Source organism: Dermacentor andersoni, chromosome 9 (assembly GCF_023375885.2).
Source record: "Dermacentor andersoni chromosome 9, qqDerAnde1_hic_scaffold, whole genome shotgun sequence".
Lineage (NCBI taxonomy): Eukaryota > Metazoa > Arthropoda > Arachnida > Ixodida > Ixodidae > Dermacentor > Dermacentor andersoni.
This window is the reverse complement of record NC_092822.1, coordinates 28,899,372-28,921,531: the sequence shown is the minus strand read 5'-3', so window position 1 is coordinate 28,921,531 and position 22,160 is coordinate 28,899,372. Positions and strand designations below refer to the sequence as shown.

General features: G+C 44.7%; 1 protein-coding gene across 2 annotated transcripts in view; it reads right to left on the bottom strand.

Moving 5' to 3' along the window:
• Positions 1 to 22,160, bottom strand: part of LOC126527514 (complement C3-like) — a 154,048-nt gene that overhangs the window by 95,835 nt on the left and 36,053 nt on the right. For both annotated transcript variants that reach the window (XM_055068701.2, XM_055068702.2), the window contains 8 exons: positions 19,676 to 19,819; positions 18,967 to 19,009; positions 16,855 to 16,939; positions 14,553 to 14,658; positions 11,712 to 11,945; positions 7,138 to 7,314; positions 5,459 to 5,584; positions 2,768 to 2,833 (listed from right to left, as the gene is read on the bottom strand). In XM_055068701.2, the coding sequence (XP_054924676.1) occupies positions 2,768 to 2,833; positions 5,459 to 5,584; positions 7,138 to 7,314; positions 11,712 to 11,945; positions 14,553 to 14,658; positions 16,855 to 16,939; positions 18,967 to 19,009; positions 19,676 to 19,819 (981 nt within the window). The remainder of the gene's footprint in view (positions 1 to 2,767; positions 2,834 to 5,458; positions 5,585 to 7,137; positions 7,315 to 11,711; positions 11,946 to 14,552; positions 14,659 to 16,854; positions 16,940 to 18,966; positions 19,010 to 19,675; positions 19,820 to 22,160) is intronic.

The window sequence follows — 22,160 nt, the reverse complement described above, 5'->3', positions numbered from 1 at the left end:
TGCGAAGCGGAAACTGAACTGTGCAGCATACGCGGTGGCCATTTGTGTTACCCTCTATTAGCTTGCGGAGGCAAATAATGCTGTGAGTGGCGGCAGTGTAACTATATCGCGTGACGACAGCGGACGGATAAAACAGCTGCTTACCGGTGTCAGCAGAATTGCTCCCCCTCACATGTCCCCACTACCCCACTGTTGGGCGGGGGAGGGGTTCCAGTTCCAGTTTAGTTTTACGTGCTTCCATGCTGCTTGAATACACGTCTCGGACTGCTGTGACTCTTTTAGAGCATATCCATGTTTAACAAAATACCCCTTATAACGGTCGTAAGGATTCTCTCACGACGACTTTGTTGTAATGAAAATTGACTGTATAGTATTCAAGCAAAATATAGGGAACCTGGATATTGAAAATTATTCTCTCTGTCGAACACATTAAGCATACTGACCGATACAAATGTAAAAGAACTCCCTCACAACGAAATAGACATTGGCTATGTCAAACATGGGTCTTCGCTGCCAGCACGAGAAGGCCATTCGCATGCTGCAAAAAAACAATTAAGTGGGGTCCATTTTCTGCGGTGGAAGTATTTTTGGTAGTGAATGTGCCGAACCGGTATGCTGTGATGTTATCAAGGGAAGTGAAAAGGCAGGTCTTCATAATTTTGCGCATCGAGAAGGCCTCTGTATTAACAGTGAGAAACAGTTCAAGGTACATGCGAAGCTACTGCCTACTGCGCGTAATTTCCTTTTCAAGAAATGGGTTCCTTGCTTGCATCTTACATACATATGAGGAGAACATATCCGTCTATCACAGATCACATTTTAGATCTGTGTTTACACAAGACAATGGTTCACTGCCATACTTTCATGCTTCATACCCCCCCTATGTCTGACGTTACTATTAATGAGAATGGAATACTTAACATGCTCCTTAACCTTCACATTAAGAAATCCCCTGGTCCTGATGGTTTGCCAAATGAATTCTTAAAGCTTTATGCGCTATGGGTCTCTAAATATCTGAGTGTGCTCTTTTCTAAATCACTACATGAAGGCGAGATTCCAATCAACTGGAGAACGGCAGCAGTGAAACCTATCTTCAACAATGGTAATAAGCAGCACGTCTTGAACTATCGTCCTATTTCTTTGATTTCAACATCATGCAAACTTCTGAAGCATATAATACATAAACATCTTACTGAGTTCCTTTCAAAGAATAAAATATTATCATGCCATCAGCATGGCTTCAGAAAGGGTTTCTCTACATGCACACAATTAGTAACTACGGTACACGATTTCGCTAAGGCAAGAAATTCAGGTAAGCAGGTCGATGCAATCTTCATGGACTTTGCGAAAGCCTTTGACAAGGTTTCCCACAAAAAGCTACTCCACAAACTTGATGTTACTCTGGGTAATGCCAAAATTGCTACTTGGCTTTCTGCATATCTTTCAAAGCGATATCAATATGTTTCATTCAAAAACCATGCCTCTCAGAGGCTTCCCGTTGAGTCTGGTGTTCCACAGGGTTCGGTGCTCGGACCACTATTGTTTCTAGTTTTCATTAATGATATCGTTCATGACATTCCCGTAAAATTAGATTATATGCGGATGATTGTGTAATGTATTCAGAAATAGATAGCGTCAGTGACCAACTACGACTAAATGAAGCCTTTGAAAAAGTTGTAAAATGGTGTAGTGACTGGCAAATGGCTATCAATTTTGACAAAACGGTATTTATGAAAATTTCGCACAAACTTGGAAATCTGCACTTCCAGTACTCGGCGTGTAATGTCTTGCTATCTGAGGTTGAGCACATAAAATATCTTGGTATTTGGATTTCTAAAGATCTTAGATGGAACAAACATATCAACACTGTACGCAATTCCGCCAATCAAAGGCTTTTATTTCTCAGGAGGGCCTTGAGACTGACAACACCAGAAGTTCGCCTTCTTGCATTTAACGGAATTGTGCTGCCACTTTTAGATTACGGATCCATAATATGGTATCCTTTCACTAAAAAAGATATTAATAAAGTAGAAGGTATTCAAAAGCGGGCCGTTCGTTATATATATATAACAGCTTTGGGCGCACGTTGATGACAGCATTGCTAAGCAGAGCCAATCTGCCAACTCTAACCCAAAGGAATCGTGTTCTCAGATTAAAATTTTTGTTTCAGCTCATTAAAGGATACTACAGCACAGATATTTCTGAGATTATTTCCTTTTCAACAGGTTATACTACAAGGCAACGGCATGCACTAACGATTACCCCCTTCATTTTTTGCAAAAACTGCTTTATATACTCATTTTTTCCTAGGGTCGTAACTGAATGGAATCAGCTGTCCAACGATGTGGTGTTGCAGCCATCCCTGAATTTGTTTATGTCCCATATTGTGTAATTTTCTTATTTTCGCTCTGTTACATTTGCACTTGGAGTAGATGCATTGATTCAGTTGTACTCGAAGCGTATCTTTTATTTTATGATATCTGTATTGTCTTTTTACTAGTCCGTGTAATTTTTCTTTTGTTTGCCCTGCTAATCATGTCATAATGATGTATCCCCATCCTGCAAAAATCCCATAACGGGATTGCAGTATTTGTAAATAAATAAAAAAATCACGACTGCCTTAAAAAAGTTAGTTGAATTTCGTTATAGGCAAGTTTGAGCCCGTCAAATTACTTGATATGACGGACTATTATTAGCGAATGAGTCGGTTCGTTTTACCAGCGTTCGACTCTTATCAACTTTTTTTTGTTTTTCAAGCAGGACTCACAAGGTAATAGGCAGGTGAAGATGTTGGTGGGTAGATCCCGACGCGCATTAAAATGTCGCCTCCAACCTGCAAGCAGCAAAAAGAACTGGTAAGATGGATTCGCGATTCATATGGGCAGAATCATGTATAGTCACCTTAACAGGACAAAAGCGGTTAAAATTGCTACAGGCATAATGCCGTAAAAGACCAGTAGGAAAGCGTGTACTGTATGCAATGCACCGGTAGGTAACATGTCGCCACCGAGGATCACCCAAATCAAGCAAGGGGAGACTTTGTACGCAGAGAGCGAGTTCGAAGATGAGAGCCCAAACTCAACTTCAGGAAATGCAAAGAAGCTCAAAAAGTAGGTGAAGTCAATGCCACGTCTCACAAGATGGTGCGAGGCATAAAGGATAGAGAAAACTCCCTCGTTAGCGACAGACAGCGCTACCACTTGGCTTTTCAGAAAAGCCAGAACACGAATGATCGCCCCAATATCGATTTGACTACACTCTTTCCTTGTACTTTAGCAGGACAGCGTGTATTCAAATCCACAAAGCTCCCTTTTAAGCGCAAATTTCTTTCATGAATGTACATAGTCTTACTTCCCATGTAAGTTATGGTTTTTAATTATGTTTGTTATCTATGACTATCAAAAAGACTAACTAGGTGCGTGCTGACCGTTGCTTACCACACACAAGGCTATTCTTAGTGATAGGTATACTGGAAAAGAACGTAATTTACATATGCGCTCAAATTTAATGTCATAAACAAAATTTGTTGAAAACGAGAAAAAATGTACAGCTCCAAAGAAAAGTAATGAGCTTAGCACAAAGGGAAGTTGTAATATATAAAACAGTCCAAGAAGTTTCAGTATTCTGCCACTCAAAAATAAGAGAGGTATAGTGGCGAAAACATGGCGCCCATTACATACTTCCAGCGCCTGCAGTTGCTACCTGCGCTACCGATGAGCCAAAGCATAGGTTTCGAAATTAGTTTTGTTACTGTGAAGGATCCGTCTTTGCGTTTTGCATTGTGTATCGAAGTCCATGTACCACCCGTGATTCTACAGTGACCGAAATACTGAAACAGCCTCTGAGATTACTGTCTCAAACACGGCCTCCACCATAAGGCAGGGCGCACACAACGTGTTAGCTGATCTCGGAAGCTGCAAAGTGACGAAGCCGACGACGTGAGCAGAAAAAAAAAATTATGCTTGGCTCTGCTATTGCAAGCACCAGAGACCAGTGGAACTGGAGGAAGGCCAGTAGAGTAGTGCCAAACCGCACACAAGACACACGAATGCCGGCAATGCGTCCCTACGGCGTCCGCCAAGGCGTCTACAATGGCGTCCGTGATTCGCGTGGCCAATGCTGTAGCAGACGCCGCAGTTGTCTCCACTGTACAGAGCAGCGGGCGAGGAGGACATCGAGGCACCCCAGCTGCTGCCGAAGAAGAATGCCCCTCGTCCCTCGCCTGACCCCGCCGCCTGACGCGCCACAGGAGAGGGCACACATCTGGGCTGCGTTCCTCGCTCACATGCTCGCAGTTCCTACACCCCTGCTAGGCTCCACCTGCCCTCGCCGTGTCGTTATGCTATTTTTATACTGTTTTCACTGTCTCTCAGCTTTCTCTCCCCCAGCTCGGTGACGCTGCGCACCTCAAGAGAAACTCGGCGAGCGTCTAACAGCTCCACTGTAAAACAAGGTTGACAGAGCAGGAGTGAGCACGACGTTTTGGGCAACTGCTTGTGAAGCTCTCTTCGACTGCTGTTCTGTAAACTATCAATGCATACTGCCCCTCTAAATTCAGCATATTTCTTGAAATGCCACTAGCCACCCAGAGGCGAGAAGTTGAAAGTAAGGTAGCTTAATATGCACTTGCTCTGAAAAGCGGAAGAGACAAAATTGAAGCTATATAGAAATGTATTCAGCTCGGTATGATAATTATAATTTTATCATATTCATTGTTATAATAATAATATTATTATTATTATTATTATTATTATTATTATTATTATACAAACAACATTGGTACAATAAATACAGGAGGGAGCTGCGAAATATGAATTTCGCGCTTACTTCCTATCGCAGTAAATGCTTCAAATGACCGCAGGGAATCATCGCACTTTGTTCCTGTTTCATTTTTGTTTCCTTTGACGGAGCTTTTCAGTGTATCCGAGTAAAACACTCCAGGATTTCCAAATTATAATTCTGCTTTTAAAGGCCTGTAGGAGCACACTTTCTTTCTAAGTAACAAAACAAGCACTGCTCAAGAAACGGGGAACAAAGAGAGAACGGCCCCCATGAAGAACACAAACCTAGTACCATATGCGTCCTATTTCTTTCGTTTTTTTTTCTCCCCGTCTCCTCAGCGATAAATGGCCAACATGCCCTGACCTCTGCCCTTGAAGCAACAAATTTCACTAAAAGATAGGTGGAATAGTTGCCCAGCAGAATAATGCCCCCTTTTTTTAATTAGGAAGACTAGCGAGAAGGCGTAACACAGCAAGGAAAAAAACAATTAATGTAAAAGCAAATTGAAGCAAGCAACTCCGTGCGACGTGGGTAGTGAAACAATCACAGATTTCGCATTCAATCAATCCAATCGCCTTTAACCAGCGGCTTATAGGATCTTCGCATTTTCTGGTATGCAAGAATGCAGATATCAAAGTTACGGCGCAGGCGTGAAGCATTGTCCTATATGACGTACCTTTGCAGGTCTACCTGGGTCCACAGATTCCAGGAATATGAGCGCGTTGATTTCAGATCTGAAGGCCCTTATGTGAATATGTCCTATGGCTTGCAGATGGGTTTCGGTTGGCAGCAAAGTTCGCACCTGCGACAGCATGGCAGCGTAAATCTAGAGCAAGGGTGTGCTAATGACTGATACACTTTATATTTAGTTGATCATGATTGACTGATGGATTCCATTGCCGCAAAAGCCTAATAAACTCCGCCATTATGATAACACATCCATAGCTATAGTGCAAATTATATATGTTATCTATTGCTCGGTTAGTGTGCAAAAAATCAAAATGTCCTTATCATTATTCAAGTAGGTAATACCCTGGCGAAGCATTTTTTGCCTCTTGCCAGGAATTTCCCATTACATTGGTAGGCATAGGTTCTTGTCTAGTTTGAAAACTCTTCAATAAAATATGTTTTCACTTCTTGTTGCTCGCTTAACTGTCTGCCTTCATGGAATGTATATGTGCATTTTTCTTTGGGCGGGGAGGGAACTAGTCAAACTGTCTGTTCAGCTTTTCTTTTTCCTCTACTTCCCCCATCACGTTGATGGAAATAAAGCTTCCCATTATTAAAAAAGCGAGTGAACAGCGGTTGGAGGCCTTTTCTGATGCATCGGAGACCTTGTGGTTTGTTGTCGAGATTGCGCTCCTGCAAGTGGAGACATGATCGGCACGATCGTTTATATGCGCCTTTTAAAGCTTGGTCTTCTGGCTCTAGAAATAGCTGTCGCCCGTGATGCCTGCAAACGTATGCTGACCTATGATCGAGGTTAATGTCGTTCGAGATCAGCGTGCACGCGTGATGGCGATTTCGGAAGCCACGCGAAGTGTTTTGAATGAAGAGTTTTGGTTAGGAGATGCAAGAGGCTTGCGTACGCAAGAACGAGGAGCAACGGTACTGCACATGTGCCGAACCAGACGTAGGCGTCTGGGCATGCGAAACACTGTGACCCTCAGTTCATGCGTACGCAAGCCGCTTGCGTCCGCTGATCTAAAGCTCTCCACTATTTGAGACTGGAAAAGGGGGGAAAGGTCAGCTGGGCAGCTGGTTTTCCGCTCGTGTGGCAGGCATCTAGTAAAGGAGGCAATGGCCCAGCTGACTCGGCACTCTTTCAGAGGTGAAGGCAAGGTGCATTGCGTTTGTGTGGGTGGAGCTCGTCTATGATTGTTAGGTTGTCCACGACCTCATATATAGGAGGCCGTTGGAACGCGCGCCAGATGCCGGCACCGCTAAAGTCGGCACAGAATGCGGAAACATGCATCACGTACACTCCGTCGTCTGATGTAATTAAGAGCGTAGAAGTAAACAAAGTACAACGCTGAGCGAATGAAACGCGATAATCGGCACGCATAGTGGCTGGCAATTTTTCTTTGTTTTTTGGCCACCGGTGTGCGCTGGGTCATTGGTGGTCGTGCGAAAGGTTGAGATATAGCGAAATGATTTGCACCGGATGTAATGGATCATTTGGAATGTTTTGGGTTGGTTTCTGGCAGTAGCAGAATAGGAGGACATCCAAAGGTTGCGGGAACCGCCTTACACAGCTGCTGTCTTTGATGTACGAGTTTCTCGGATTGTAATACAACTGCATTTGTTTTTGTTTTTTGATGTTGTACATAGGCCACGGTGCAGAATATTTCTTACCTGTACCACAATGTGGTTGTGTGTACGCTCTGTGAGCACACTGAATGCAATACGTCCTCGGGTGTCCGTGACGGCCACATCGCGATCAACGGGTATGTTCAATCCCTCGTCGTTCTCGGCTATGATGGCGCAAGGAACCAGCGCAGCTGGCCGGCCATTGGCGTGCTTGATATCCGCCTGCGAGAAACCGAGAGGCAACGACGATAAAGCGTCTTGACGCACCATTCCACCCTACCATAACCGCAGAGCTTCTCACACAAACGCCTAGAGAGAACTGCCACTGTTCACCTGTTGCGACAATAATCAGTAGTACATGTATTTGTCGATTCTTCGTGCTTGAAGCTTCAGGCCTTGTTATGACGTGATTTATTACCATTTGCGCTCCTGCATAAATGGTGATTTTCAAAGCCAATGAAGATGATTTGAGACCACTGACATTATCATTCAGAATTACTACGTGTATAACGACATATTTTGTCGGAAATCATCTCTGTTTAAAGTCAAAAAGCCATCCATAGCCAAAGGAACGAAGTTTTAAGCTACATTTATGCATCACCCATAACTCAGATATGCGTGGTGATCAATATTAATTTTTACCTCATGCTTTTTTTATTTTCGGTAGTGAGCGAGCGTCTACAAGTTTACACAGCCGATAAAGCAACCATACTGTTTTAGTAGAGCTAATAATTTGCTATTGCAATCCATACATCGCCTTTCAGGCATAACTGCGACATATTATTTTTCATGTCATGCGATTTAACCTTCAAAAGCTGCGCAGTGAATTGCGAGGGACGGCGTAGTGAAGGACTCCGGGTTGACCCTGTGATACCCAACTTATCATTTATGCTAAGGTTCATATCACGAAATTTTGGTTTGCGCAAGGTAAAATTCACAGCATAGCCTGGAGTAGTGTTATTGTTGCTCCGGAGTGAGGTTTCAGTTGTGGATAGTTTAGTAAGCCAATTACTACATAATTACTATAACAATAAGGCTTTTGCTCAAGTAACTGACATCTCATTGTTAGTGCCCAAATGCACTCCACATCACAAGAAACAAAAGGTGAACGAGTCCTAATTTTCGTTGATGTAGAACAGTATGTGGAAATGACACAGTTAATTCTTAATTTCTTGGTTTCCTAAACAAATTCCCACAGCAAGGCAGACATGAACATTATATTGTTACGTAAGCCATCGAATGCAGCCGCGGCGGCGTTGACTCATACACAAAACCACGTGCTCAGACACACAATGCCATAGGCGGTGAAATTGTGCCCAGACAAAAAAAACGACACTCATAACAATGACCGCAGACAGCAAAGTCATTGGTCATCTAATAAAAAAACTGATTCGTCAAATCCATCTGCTGCATACACATACGTATATCTGAGAAGATTTCAAAGTAATCATTCGTGCTTGCCTACATACAAGAATGTACAAAAGTATTCGTGTAGCGCACTACCTATTTTGACAAGACACGTTCACCATAGAATCGGCGACAACATTATAGAAACTAGGATGGGTGTGGTGCTTCTTGCGCCTGTGATAATTGATAACAGTGATAATTTACTGAAGAAAGGGTCTCCGGAATTTTTTTTATGAATGTTCGCATGACAATGTACGGCTGGTGTCGTAAATGGCTAGTGAATATACACGCTACGAAATGCAAGATTACGAGTGTAAAGCATCTGAATGATACGAGTGTAAGCTTAGCCTTTACATTTGACACTTTACAATGACTTCAATGAAGTAGGAACCTGGACCGGTTAGTGCATCATACGTCAGGTTTCGGGGACGATGAACGCTTAGACGATGAGCAAAGAGTGACATAATTGTGCCTTTGTTTTTCTTGTGTTTCTACTAAGAAATTGGTCGTCTAAAATGCGAAATTTATTATCAACCCTATGAGTTTGTATAGACCCCTCAAAAACATCTGACCCACAAACTCTCGTGAAATATGCACATTGAACCCGCATGGAATAATGCTAATCACGAGAATACCTAAGCCGAATATCTTTTTTTTTCTTCTCCCTCCGTCCTGAATAGACTAGACTAGACTAGATTGGACTGGACTGGATTGTTTTGACTGACTTGACTGACTGAAATGTATAGTATTCATTTGTATAACCACCGATAAAGTCAAATTTTGATACCATTTAAACAGCTTGCTAAAGGCGCCATCCGGTGGGACTTTAACCATCATCAGCGCGACTAACGCAACATGATGTGGTGTTTGTTTTAGAAAAAAAGTCGCGGTTTCGCCCTAAAGGCGAAGCTCGCCCGACAGGCGAAGCAGCAATTGCGATCGATAGCAAATTAGCAAAAAGCTATACAAAATAAGGATGGTAGTTTTATCGCCCATATAAACTTGTAAACATAGGCATACCAACTAAATTAACAAGCAAGGCATCATGCACGCACAAGCAAGCATGAACATATCTCACTCGATGACCGTGAAACCTCGCCATCAAAACGCTGGAGTAAGAAAGTGTGCTAGCAGCAGCGAGCAAATTGACTTTCGTGCTGCCTCTCAAGCAACACAAACTAAGCCAGCGCACGACGGGCTATATCCATGTCGCAGATGGCTTTCAAGAAACAGCGGCCCGGGCAACCCCAAAGTAGAAAGCCCCCCCCCCCCCCCCCCCCCCCGCTTCCTACCTTTCCCGGTTCGCTCTCGTGCGCTTTATGTCCCACATACAGCACAGCATACGGCTCGCGGCAATGATATTATCCCCCTTCGACTTTATACAGAACCTCACAGCAACGGCAGAAATTCGCTTGGGGTGTCCATGTAATTGATATCGCAAGAAAAGCACACATCTAAAGATACCGTACGGTGGCTTTGCCTCAATGCAGCTTGAACTACGGCGGTACACTCCTTACAGGGATATAGCGTAATGTGGTTAATTTTCGGCTCGGTGCGAATTACAGCCGTACCGTTAATTTTACTTACTCTGCGACTAATTCTCCCTTCTTGTGGGCACCGCTGAAGCTGCTTTGAGCCCTTATTGCCCCGTGCAAGCATCGCTTAGTCCAAGTGAAATCACTCAATTCACTGAAATGTGTGCCGTATGGAGGCATTGAAAGCCATCTGTCGCAGATTGCTTTCACGACACAGCCGCCCGGAGTAGAATGCGCGCCCCCTTCCCTGCCCTACCCCCCAGAGCCTTTCACGCGACGGAAGTCGGCGCACTTCTTCACCGCTTTCCTCCACTGCGTGCGCAATATTGAGCCCTGATCGCCGGCTTGCGCTCGCACGCTTTCACTCGCACATACTGCATATGGCGAGCGACGATTTTATCATCCTTGGATTTTATACGGAACCGACAACGACGCCGATGCCGGCAGCAGAAATGCGCCTGGAGTGCCCATACAATTGTTATCGCAACAAAAGAATGGGCTCCCATCCACGCTGTTAAGGTAATAGGCCAGTGAAGCTGTGCTGTGACCTGATCAGATAGACCAATGTGACGTAGCCTCCAATTGAGTCCTGCCGAGCCTGAGCACGATGCCATTGTGCATACTGATGCTGCTGTTCCTTTTGTCGCTCATCGTATTCGCACAGGTCGTCTGTAGTCTTAACTATGCATGGCCTTTCCATAACGCTATCAGAACACAACTGAAATCAGTTCCTAGGCGGGTTCCTAGGCTTCCGCGTTCTTTGCTATTATTGACCTCCCACGGCCGGCACCGCCGCTGCTGCAGTGATGATGATTTATTGGTAACCCTATTGAAATGGGACGGTGACAAATATAGACCTAGCCTGCTTGAGTTACTCAGGTATGCTATACTTGCTTTTCGTTCTAACACTTTTGCATACATCCCTAACCTTTTTTCTTTGTCAAAACTTTCCTAGCTGCCTTGTATCACTACCTATGCTTGTAACGGATCATGTCGTATCGGTCTCTACCCTGCACTTTCTTTACCAATACTCAAAATGTCTATTGCATATCTCAACTGCTCACCAGTTGATGCCTCCGTCCACTTTAACTTCGAGGGCTCCTAGAAGGTGTACATTACGTACGGGTCTCACAGGGTAAACCCCTTAGTATTCTATTAGGATGTGCTGATTGGTCACCGGATTTTACAGCCAAGCTGCGCACCTTTATCCCCGAATGCATTTGTCGCGTCCATGGACAAAAACTCAACCAATCACAGCGAGAAGCGCGCTTTGCATGCGCCGCTGGGTTCCTTGCAGAGCCACCAGATGGCGCTCGCTTCCACGCATCCGAACGACCGGAGCAAATATTCGCAACTAGTTGAGGCATGTGTATGTTGAAGCAAAAAAAAATGTCTTGTCTACTTGCGCTTATTTCCTCCGGTTCCGCGAAGGCAGAGGCACGGAGGCGAGCGCCATCTGGTGCTGCTGCAAGGAACCCAGCGGCGCATGCAGAGCGCACCTCTCGCTATGATTGGCTGAGCTTTTGTCCAAGGACGCGAAAAATGCATTCGGAGGTAGAGGTATACAGCTTCCCTCTAAAAAAAAATCAATGCTGGTATATACGCGTGGATTAGTAGTGTTATACAGCTTCCCTCTAAAAAAAATCAATGCTGGTATATACGCGCGGATTACCTTACCATGACAGTTTTTGGACCGCCAGGCTTGAAGTGCAGGTCAGTGTGGTGAAAGCTGATGCGGTAAGGCGACGTCGCGTACACGGCCGAGTCATCCACGGCTGTCACGAGCTCGCTAGTCGCCTTGTCAAGCACTTCGGCTTCCACTACGAGCCTGGAACCGTGAAATAAGGGATATGGGCTCCAGCCCCACAGTTGGTAGTTCGGCACTGCGAAGGTCACCTCGCCTTGCACAAGCTGCGTTGTAACACAGGATGGAGGAGGAATCAACTTTATTTAAAGAGCAGACAACGATGAGCACGAGCAAGAGAGAAATATATTTATAGGGTGTCCCAGCTAACGTTAGGCAAGCTGTTCAAAGAACGAAAAGATGTTGATAAAGAAAGAAGACGTTACAAGGTACGATATTAGGAGCTGCGGTATTTAGTCATGAGGAGTATGATAATCGAACACCGTAGGTTGCAAGATCGTATCTTGCATCATGATTTTTCTTTTCGTAGAACAGCTTGGTTAACGTTAGCTGGGACACACGGTATATTGAACTGTAGGATTTGACGCTGCAAAACTGCACGGTGGGTAATGGGGGACGGCGTAGTGGTGGGCTCCGGATTAATTTTTTGGCCGCGTGGGGTTCTTGAATGTGCACTCAATGCACGGCACACGGGCGCTTCGATGCGAAAGCGTCAAATGGCGCACTGAACGAAAAAGTCGGCGCCTGTAGCAGTGAAACGGCACCTAAATTCCTATAAAACCCCTCAATTTTCCTAAAGTAGCGCCATTCTTAGGTTTTTCCGCCACCCCGCTCTCCCCAATGTCTCCTCCTCCACGGCTACTGTCACCCCAGTCTCCTCCACTCCCCCATTGGCCAATCTGTGTCACGTGGAAGCAGGCACCGCGCTTTTGTATATTTTTTTCTTTCCAGTGCACTCCGGCTGCCATTGTTGGTCCAGCGCGACGAAAGTATGTATGTGCGAGTTAAAACTAGCGAGTGTCAGCCAATGATCGTGGCTCAATCTCGCATGGGCATAAGATGAAAGCGGGGAGGAAGCGCGCCGTCTTCCATCGCGCACGAGGCACCGGGTGGATGGCAAGGCCGGGGGGGGGGGGGGGGGGGGGGGTGAGGTGGTGCGGCCTTCTACTCTGCTGGCGGCTGCTGCGTACGGCGCCTAGAAAGCGATCTGCGATGTGGGAATCTCGATATCTTGAAAGCGATCTGTGATGTGGACAAAGTGTGCGGTCGCGCAGGCATCATCTCCAACCCGACCTGCCATGTGTACGATGTGTACCGACTGCTGGTAGTTTCATATGCGCTGTGCTTTAGACGCTTAGTTAGCGGTGAAGTGAGACGCAGCACGAAGGTCAATTCGCGCACTGAATTGATGCACTTCTTAACTCCAGCGTTTTGGCGGCGAGTTTCTGCGGGCATTGAGTGAAATGTGTTCATGTCGACTTGTGTGCGCCTGACACCGCGCTTGTTAATTTAGTTAGTAAGCGAATGTTTAAAAGTTTATGCAGCCGATAAATATACTATCCTAACTTCGCATAGCTGTCTATTAATTTGCTATCGTAATCGATGCTGCGCCTTTTGGGCGAAACTGTGACTTTCTTTTCTGAACACGACAGAAGTACGTCGAGTAACCCAGCAGCGTTCCCCAGCAGCGGGCAGCTTGCGCGCTGCGATGGCGAGGAGCGCAGAGCCACAGCACGTCGACTGCGTGACGTAAGCAGAACGTCGTATCGAGGGGCGTGGTTTTTGCGCTCGCTGCAGCCTCCCAGTTTCGGTTCGGGCGCTCTCATAGCCAAAATTCGTCGATCCACAGATCCGCGGGTAATCACATTTTTCCAGATCTAAAAGCTTATACGGCTTGTACAGAGAGCTCACTTCTATTTTCATTTACGATGACCCCACTGATAAAAAATGTTTAAAAGTTAATTAGTGACTTATTACTACGTATCACGTGTCACATGATGGTCGCCACCTGTCACGGCATCTCTCCAAAGGAACCGTTCCTTCCTTTGAACATGGCTATCTTTAAATATGGCTTAACGTCTTCCTAGGAGCACCAGGTATACAGGGTATCCCAGCTAACGTTAGCCAAACTCTTAAAAATAAAGTATAGAACATCAAGGATGCAACTAGTGGTATTTTGTTAGCAGTGACGCATCGCACCACCACGATTTTGTTCCATAATTGAACTATATTTAATTAGACAAGATAACTGAACTTCTTAACTACTAAATTTATGATGCAAATTTTGATAGAAAAGTAGTAATTGTGTTTTAAAATTGATTCGATCAGTTGCTGTCAATGTGCTGCCTTGCGTAATTATTTTTTTCTGCGTTAAGAAGAAAACGTGCGAAATAAAGAAACAGCCGCATGAGTATACGCGCCCGAGCGCCACGACACCAGCTGTCCCAGGTGTTACTCATAATATTCAAGTGATGTCGGAGGCCAACCATGGCCTCCGACATCACCATCACGCGTGGGGGCGATCTCGGAGGCCATGGACCAATGCCTGAGTCGGCCGTCACGTGAAAGGGGGCGAAGCATCGGTACTGGCGTTCGTCACACCGCGAACACCAAGCTGCCTTTGTTGCCTTTACGGCGTGAAGCGCGAAGCCAAAGCAGGCAGCAGCAGCATTCAGGGGGAGGACAAAGTGACTGCGCGCGAAGTGTGCAATAACAAAGTCTGCAATTATTTAGTCGATTATTTTTTTAGTTCATGTAGGTGTGACCTAAGTGGGCATTACCATAGCTATCAGCAGTACCGACTAAAATGTTAATTGCACCAAGCAGAGAAATACAAGTCGTTTCATAACGAGGAAATGGTAACAAGGTCTTACCTCCATTGTTGATGCTGTTCCAAGTTCTCGTTCTGCCCTGGTGGTTCGATCTCTGATTTTAAATCGACAGGTCACCGAACCCTGCACTGGCTTTCCGTAGGGGTACCTACAGAAAACAGAATAGAGCCAGAAAGGTGACTGCAGAAACTCCCTAGTGGAACTTCTCAGATAATGGGTAAGCATTATTTTCAGGTGCTGCTCTTGCACTCATGCAACGAACGATGGACTGAGACGCCATGTTACGCACCCTGCGGCTCAGTGATTCAAGGATGACGCAATGCGATGCAAGTATTGCAATGCCCGACTGCAATGACCTAATTGGTGAAAGTCATTATTTGTAATTAATCTTACTGGGCAAACTTAATGTAATCGTAATTGTAATTGCAATCGTAGTGCACTTGTAACTTGAACTGCGCTTAAGGAAGCATTATGAATCAATTTTCATCACCCTTATTAACATTTATTGGGCTGAAGTAACTTAATCGTGAATATTTTGATTAGACATAGGTGATGTTAGTTATACTTAATTCTGATTGGCCATATTCAATTTATAGTTGGTCAATCAGGAAGGTTAAAAGTAAGTCTTCCTAAAGGAGCCTTGAACCACCCCTCGGGCTTGGTGAACTCCCGTAGCCCGCAGGTAGCACGCTGCTGTGAACATCTCAGCGATGTTTTCCTGTTGTACGCGGCGCGTGGAGCTCACAAGCTGGTTGTGAAGTCACCTTTCTCTCAAACGCTCTCCCTTCCACAGAAGGCCCAGTCCTCACTCTCTCCTGAACGCTTTATTTTGTCATAGAACGCTTTACTTCGTCATTGCCTTAGACGGCTGCTATTGGCCGATAGCTGACGTCACGCTGCGGTCGGCTACATGGCGTAGATACAGTGGCCACCACGGGGTGCCGCCACGAGTCCACTGGCTAAGCTCACTGCGGGTCGCTGAGGACTATACCACGTTTGGCTCATGTTTAGCGAGTCGTAGGCACCAAAGGCGGCAGTCGTGGCATCTACGTTAACATCCAAAATGAAATTTGAACTGCACACCACAGCGACATTCAGAAGGTGTAGCACCGTAGCCTTCGCAGTGCAAGGCATTGAAGAAGGAATGGGAGCACAGCGGATGCCGTGTTTGATGTCAATAACTCCGCTTCTGCGAAATGCATTGAAGTACTTTTTGCGGCAAGCTATTTATGAAATAGCCTATTTTCACTTCAAGTGCCTTTATTCGCTTTGATACAAAGTGTTTCAGGGCCACTTCAATTATTATTGATTACGCTTAATGAATTATCCTTAAATGATGTGCAATTATTTATATGTTTAATGCATTCGTTAATTATTCACCATTAGGCTTTCTTACCATTCATTAGTCTCAAGGACCCTTACTTAGACCTAAATAATGTCATTGTAGTTAATCCTATCGGTCATTTATTAACCATAATTATTCCTAATACCTATCCCATGCTCACTATATATATATATATATATATATATATATATATATATATATATATATATATATATATATATATATATATATATATACATATAGTGAATACGTATCGTGCGGCCTTACCTCGCGGCAACAACTACCTCGTGGTGCAACGCTTCATCTCGCAGTCGCATTTCGTCAACACGTTTTTAGTAAACTGTTCCTCCACCTGGAGGACGCGCATCATCGATGTGACGTTCACCTGACATGGTAGTCACTCTTCTTGAGGCGCTTGCCCTTGTAAGTACAGCATGTATTAATGATAATCACAATTTCTAAAGTGCTGAGCAGTTAATCTGATTGTGCACGTTGTATATGACCTTTCCTCTTTTCACTTCTTCTTTTGCGGTCTTGCTGGTAGGCACAACTCAGCAGCTTGCTTACGTGTTCATGTTATCTTACTATATGCTGTCCTAATATACAATGAAAAAAAATTTTAGCCGATTGTGGTTGGAGCATCAGTTTTTTGGAATCGAACATACGAGGCACGTTTTGTTCCTTTCATTTCTTTTTAATCTTTGGCAAGTCTATATCATGATGATGATCACTGTGGCTTGAACAATGACACAATAAGACAACACAACAAGCGTAATTGTACACAGTTTTCTTGTTTTTTTTTTTTGTTAGTTTGCTTGTTCAGTGCTGTCTGTGTACTATTACGTGTCTACATTTTGAAGTATGCCATCACCAAGGCCTCCACCTGTTCATGGCCATTGTGCACAAATGAATGAATGAATGAATGAATGAATGAATGAATGAATGAATGAATGCTCTGTAAAAAAATATAGCTGTGAATACATGCACTGCTCAGCTTACTTGGCTTCAACTGTGACTGTCGGAGAATGCGAGTGCGGTAGAATGACGCTGGGTGCTGATATCCGTGCTGAGAATGTTGGCAGGACTAATGAAAGAATAGATAAACACCTTACATAAGACTATGCGAACGGTTACTAGAATATACATAGAACCTAAGCAACACCTACGACCGGACCATTAATGACCCGAACAAAGACTTGAAGATACAATCTTCAACTGACGCACGACTCTTCAGACGGATCGCTTAAGTGACCCGCTACTATGGGCTCAAAGGATATGGCGTTCTGGTGCAGACAAGGAGGTCGAAGGATCGATTCGAAGCCTCCGCAGCTTTGGGAAAATGAAGGCTTGGCCTTCATCTCGCAATCAGATTCTTAACAAGAAATTAAGAAAAACTGACTTTTGAAAGAATAAACTATAGGCCTCAGATGATCTATTGTTTCTCCTCGGTGTCCTTTTAAGGAGCCGGAAATTCAGGAACATGCTAAGCTCCTGTAACAGGTGAAGGTGAAAGCCTGCTGCGCACGCGGTAATGCAGTAAGTCATACGATCGAACAGGATCAGACTTCTTGCGATACGTAACGAGCCGCATTCTGAAGTAAACGTACGACACTGTAGGTCGACTTCCTCAACGGTACACGCAAGCACCTAAGGCACTACGAAAAGGTTCTTTTGTTTTCTTTCTTTTGTTCTTTCTTTCGTTTCTTCATTCATATTTAGCCATTGCACATTTGCTTGCTTATGGGTGTATCAGCCATTCCTGACGATACTGTCACGTGGTAGTGACGGTGAAGGCAGCAAAACTGTGATTAACGAAACTAGCGTTTTATTGGGCGAACTTGTGCCCTCAAAAGCAGGCTACAATCAAAGAATGACAGTGGCGAATACACTCGGCGATCGTCGAAAATCTGATCAGCGGGTCAAGCGCGCAGGCTCTTATACATCAGTCGTCGAATGTTCCAGAGAAATCGCTGGGACCTGCGTGCCTTCCACAAAGTTCTACATTATTCGCATTGCGCACACATGCAATCAGATTACACAGACAGCGGATGGAACCATCGATAACATTCCAGAAACTTCCGATACATGCAGGCGCGTCCTGCGCTGTGCAACAAGAGTTGTCAGGCGGTGAAACGCATCGCCTGATAAAGACAAGTACACGTGTCAATATTTTTTTACATCAATGGGCTAGATGCCGCTTTTTACAGCGAAGTTGTATATAGATACCCTCTGGCGGTGATCGATGTCCATCCGTCTGCACGTCGCATTGACACGAAAAAAATTTTCGTCTCCAGTTTCTCACGAATGCTCTGTAGCTCTTCAAGCTAATGTAGGTATCCTGGGGAAAAAATTATACTGAAATTGGCCGATAAGACGACTCTCTTACGCCAAGTTTCATTTACTTGTTATATTTAGTTAGTTCGCAGCAAAGTTGTAAACGTTACATAATTCCCGTCCGCTATCAATACATGGCCGTCCACGGAGGTACTATGGTTACAAAAAACGCCTGTAACACTCGTTTTATCGAAACTATCCAGAAACAAATTATAAAAAAAAATTAGCCACTACGACGACACTAAGGCTTCGCCGAGTTTCATCTAATTTTCATAATTGCGTAGTTCACACTGAAGTTGTAAATACTGTGGAATTCCTGTCTGCCATGCGGTGGTACTTGTGCATGTCACAACTACATAATAGCATAAGAATAAATCACTCCACAGTCAAAAGATGTGTTCGCTGTCTGGGTCCTTCAATAATAATAGCTATATATACATAATTGCACCGATTGAGGTAAAACACACAACAGCTTTGCTGCTTGTCCTTCTGCGAGTGGAAGGGCTGATTTTTTTTTCGGGAATTTGCAACAAGCCACTTAAGGCTTTCACCTTAAAAAGCTAGAAGTGGTCATGCTGACGAACATGCTACAGAAGCGGCACATATGTACGTTGACTACAGTCAACATATTTGTCTGAGTGCACTTTGAAAATTCCTAGTGCGAATGTCTCGAGCTGTCAGTTCATTTGGATGAGAGCAAACTTTTTTTTATGATTCAGGCCAATGCCTTTGCAAATGTCACAGTGGCAGCTAATGAAACACTGAAAGAAAACGCACCATACTCTTGAAGCTCAAAAGTGATGTTGGTCTTTTGGCTGAGCTGCAAAAAAAAAAGTAAAATGTTAGGAAGGAAATATTGCGGACGGTCGGTGAAACGAAAGAATTTTGCGGTGGTCACGAGCAGTACAACGACCCACCACGGCGGCCAACGAAGTTGTAACTAAAGGCGCAATTGGGCTTATTGTCATTCTACCACGATACACTGATTAAAAATGATAGAAGTGTAGTGCTTATTCACACGATTTGCTTGACAAGCGTCCGTTGTTGTACGATTGTGTCACTGTTAGACTACTCAAAGCAGGCAACACCTAACAGATACAATGGCAGACACAAAAAATCGGGGGTGACTCAGTGGATAATAATCTTGCGAGGAGTATCTCGGCAGCGTTAGTTGATAACGCCTATAAGTGGCTGAGAGGCAGCATCAGCAGATTATAACGTCGTAAATCTGCGAAAGATGGTGGGCTGAGAACGAGGTTGATGTAGACGTCGATGAATAATCGTCAAATGATTAGCGGGTCGCAATACTGCAATTCTACCGCATTACCATTGTTCAGGCGTGGCAAAATAACATCCTAGCTATTTATCTGTTTTTTCGTCTAAATAATGGGTCCAAGCACCAAACAAAACATTTGACAGATAAATGTCCTTGAGCAAAAGAAAAATGTAAAACAGAGTACGCCGATAACTGAAGAAAAAAGCTTACATGGAATCCGTAAGCGACGACGGCTGTCCACATACCAAGCATCGGTGAGGCGGGGAAAGGGTAGGAGTGACTAAACATGCCTGTCGCTGTGGTGTTGTTTCTGCCACTCAGCGACGTCTCGTACGTCACCACTCCTTGCGGGTTCTGCAAAGCATTGTGCAAAGCTGTAGCATTCACCACGCAGCCATCCTATACATATTCAAGTCATACGAATGGCAGCGTAGCAGAAATACATAGGTTGTGTTAGTAAATCAAGAATGAAAACGAAAATAAAGCAGCAAATCTTATGATTTGGATTCTACATACAGCGAAGGTTTGTGTTGGTACATAGAGAGTCGAAACACGAGTTTGTTTTCCGGGATCTCTTTTTTTTTTCGCACGACGGCCGCCGCCGTGGATGCGGATGCGCAGGCACGAGATGGTGGTGCAAGCAACCCAGCTGTGGTGACGTCGCGCGCCTCCTCCGCTGTGATTGGTTGGCCTATTCAGCAGAAGAACAGCCACACAGCATTCATGGTCACGAAAATCCAGCGAGGTTCACAAATAAAAGCTTCGCTTTTCATTTAAAAGGAAGGCTTGTCACACTGTCACCTGCCAATCCCGTGGACGACATGCCATCACAATGTTCACACGCAGATCATTAGAACTGCAAACATGACAACGAAGCCCTCATTAAGGCACACAAATGCACACGCATATATACCTCTGACATGTAACCATTTCTACGTGGGACAGTCGGGTAGTTGCATGAACGACAGGCCGCGCGACCATAATATTAATGTAAAAAAGATGTGGTTGATCCCTCTCATAGGAATCGGTAGAACAAGAAAGTGAAACATGTCTTCGCAGAAACCGTTGCATGTTTGCTTCATGAACTCATGGTCCGCTGCAGCGAAAGGTGCACCACTTGCGGGTCGGCAACCGTGTTGCAGGTATCCTAGGTGAGCGGCGTCCAGCTGCTGCTAAGTCGGTTCGGCGAAGGTACGAGCATTTTGTTTGGGCTTCGTAGTGTCTTGGGCAGGCTGTTGAGTTGCGACGCACTGAGCTTCAGGAATGCGAGTGGCACAGTACGCTGCGTGCGCCGCGAAGGCGTTGTGCTTCACGCTGACATGACTCTCGTGGGGCCGAAGTGAGATTTGCCGTCAACGACGTTGCCTTCTTGCGCCACTAAGCGCAGCAGTTTTCTTAGTCGGTGCCATCGCAGTAGGCGGCATGTAAGCACTGCTGATGCACGTTGAAGCTGCACTCCGCAGTCAACGAGGTGTTACAGGCTAACCAGACGCGAAAGACAAACCATGTGTGCAGAAACTGCATTGTCACTTCTGCAGAAGGCCTACACTGCTACACCAGACTACACCGCGTTGAAGCCTCCACTGCGCTAAGACTACAGAGGCGCTCACTGTCGACGCTCCTTAGTGTCATGATGCAGTACTTCACCGCTCCTAGATGGTGGCGCCACCCTGTCAAGAGAGCATGTTTTGTGCGTTCACGCTGAAGTCACATTTGTTACAGAAAGTTGATGGTGGACCCCAGCATAAAACTTTCATGTTAAAAACAAGACAGGTGGATGGTTAGGCATTCATTGCAAATATATACACACTAAAAGTTTTACCCCCCTTAAGGGTGTAAATGAGTATCACCAGATGGACACCCAAACGGCGCTGTTGCCTACACCCTACGGTTGCAGTGCAATTATAGCACCCCAGAAGAAGTGTGTCCAGCAAAATAAATTTAGGGTGTAAGAGAGCAAGTCTGCATTAACACACATTTACGTGGCTGTTGGAAGGGTGTACACACTTTTATCTCTGGTGTGCATGGAATCCAGGTTCGGCAGTGCATGCTTTCAATTATTACTATGTACAGCGATCCAAGCATATGTACCGTGTGTGCCAGAAGGTTCAACCTCGGCTACAAAACCCACCGTCCAATAGTCGGCCTTGAAACTTCGATGTGGGCATACACAATACCTATTTGTGCGTATCACATTAAATATTAGTAACTCAGGGTGTATAAAACCTGTCTTCGCTGCACAAATACACCCTAGCAGATTGGACACATTTGAGCATGTACATCAACAGCAACGGTTATCTCGATTTTCAGATCCGTATAACATGCAACGCACACTGGCAAGACATACGCTGCATCTTCAACAAAAATATCAATATATATATTGCATGCTGCAATACAGAGTACAATATATACGTAAACCACATGAAATCTTAACATGCATAATCACTAAACAAATTGGTAAGTACAAGAACATGTACATTTCCCACAAGCATATTTAAAAATATATGAATTGATCAAGTCTGCCCTTATTAGAGGAGAAACTACGTATAGCGGCACTGAAAGAGCCTGGGTGGACCTCGCAGTGTTTTGGGCCACTAAAGGAATAAATTTTCAGTATTAAGTTCCAATTAACGAAAATTGAAGTTTTGATGCCTTGAAAAGAAATGGGATATCGCAAAGGTCAATTAAGGAAGTA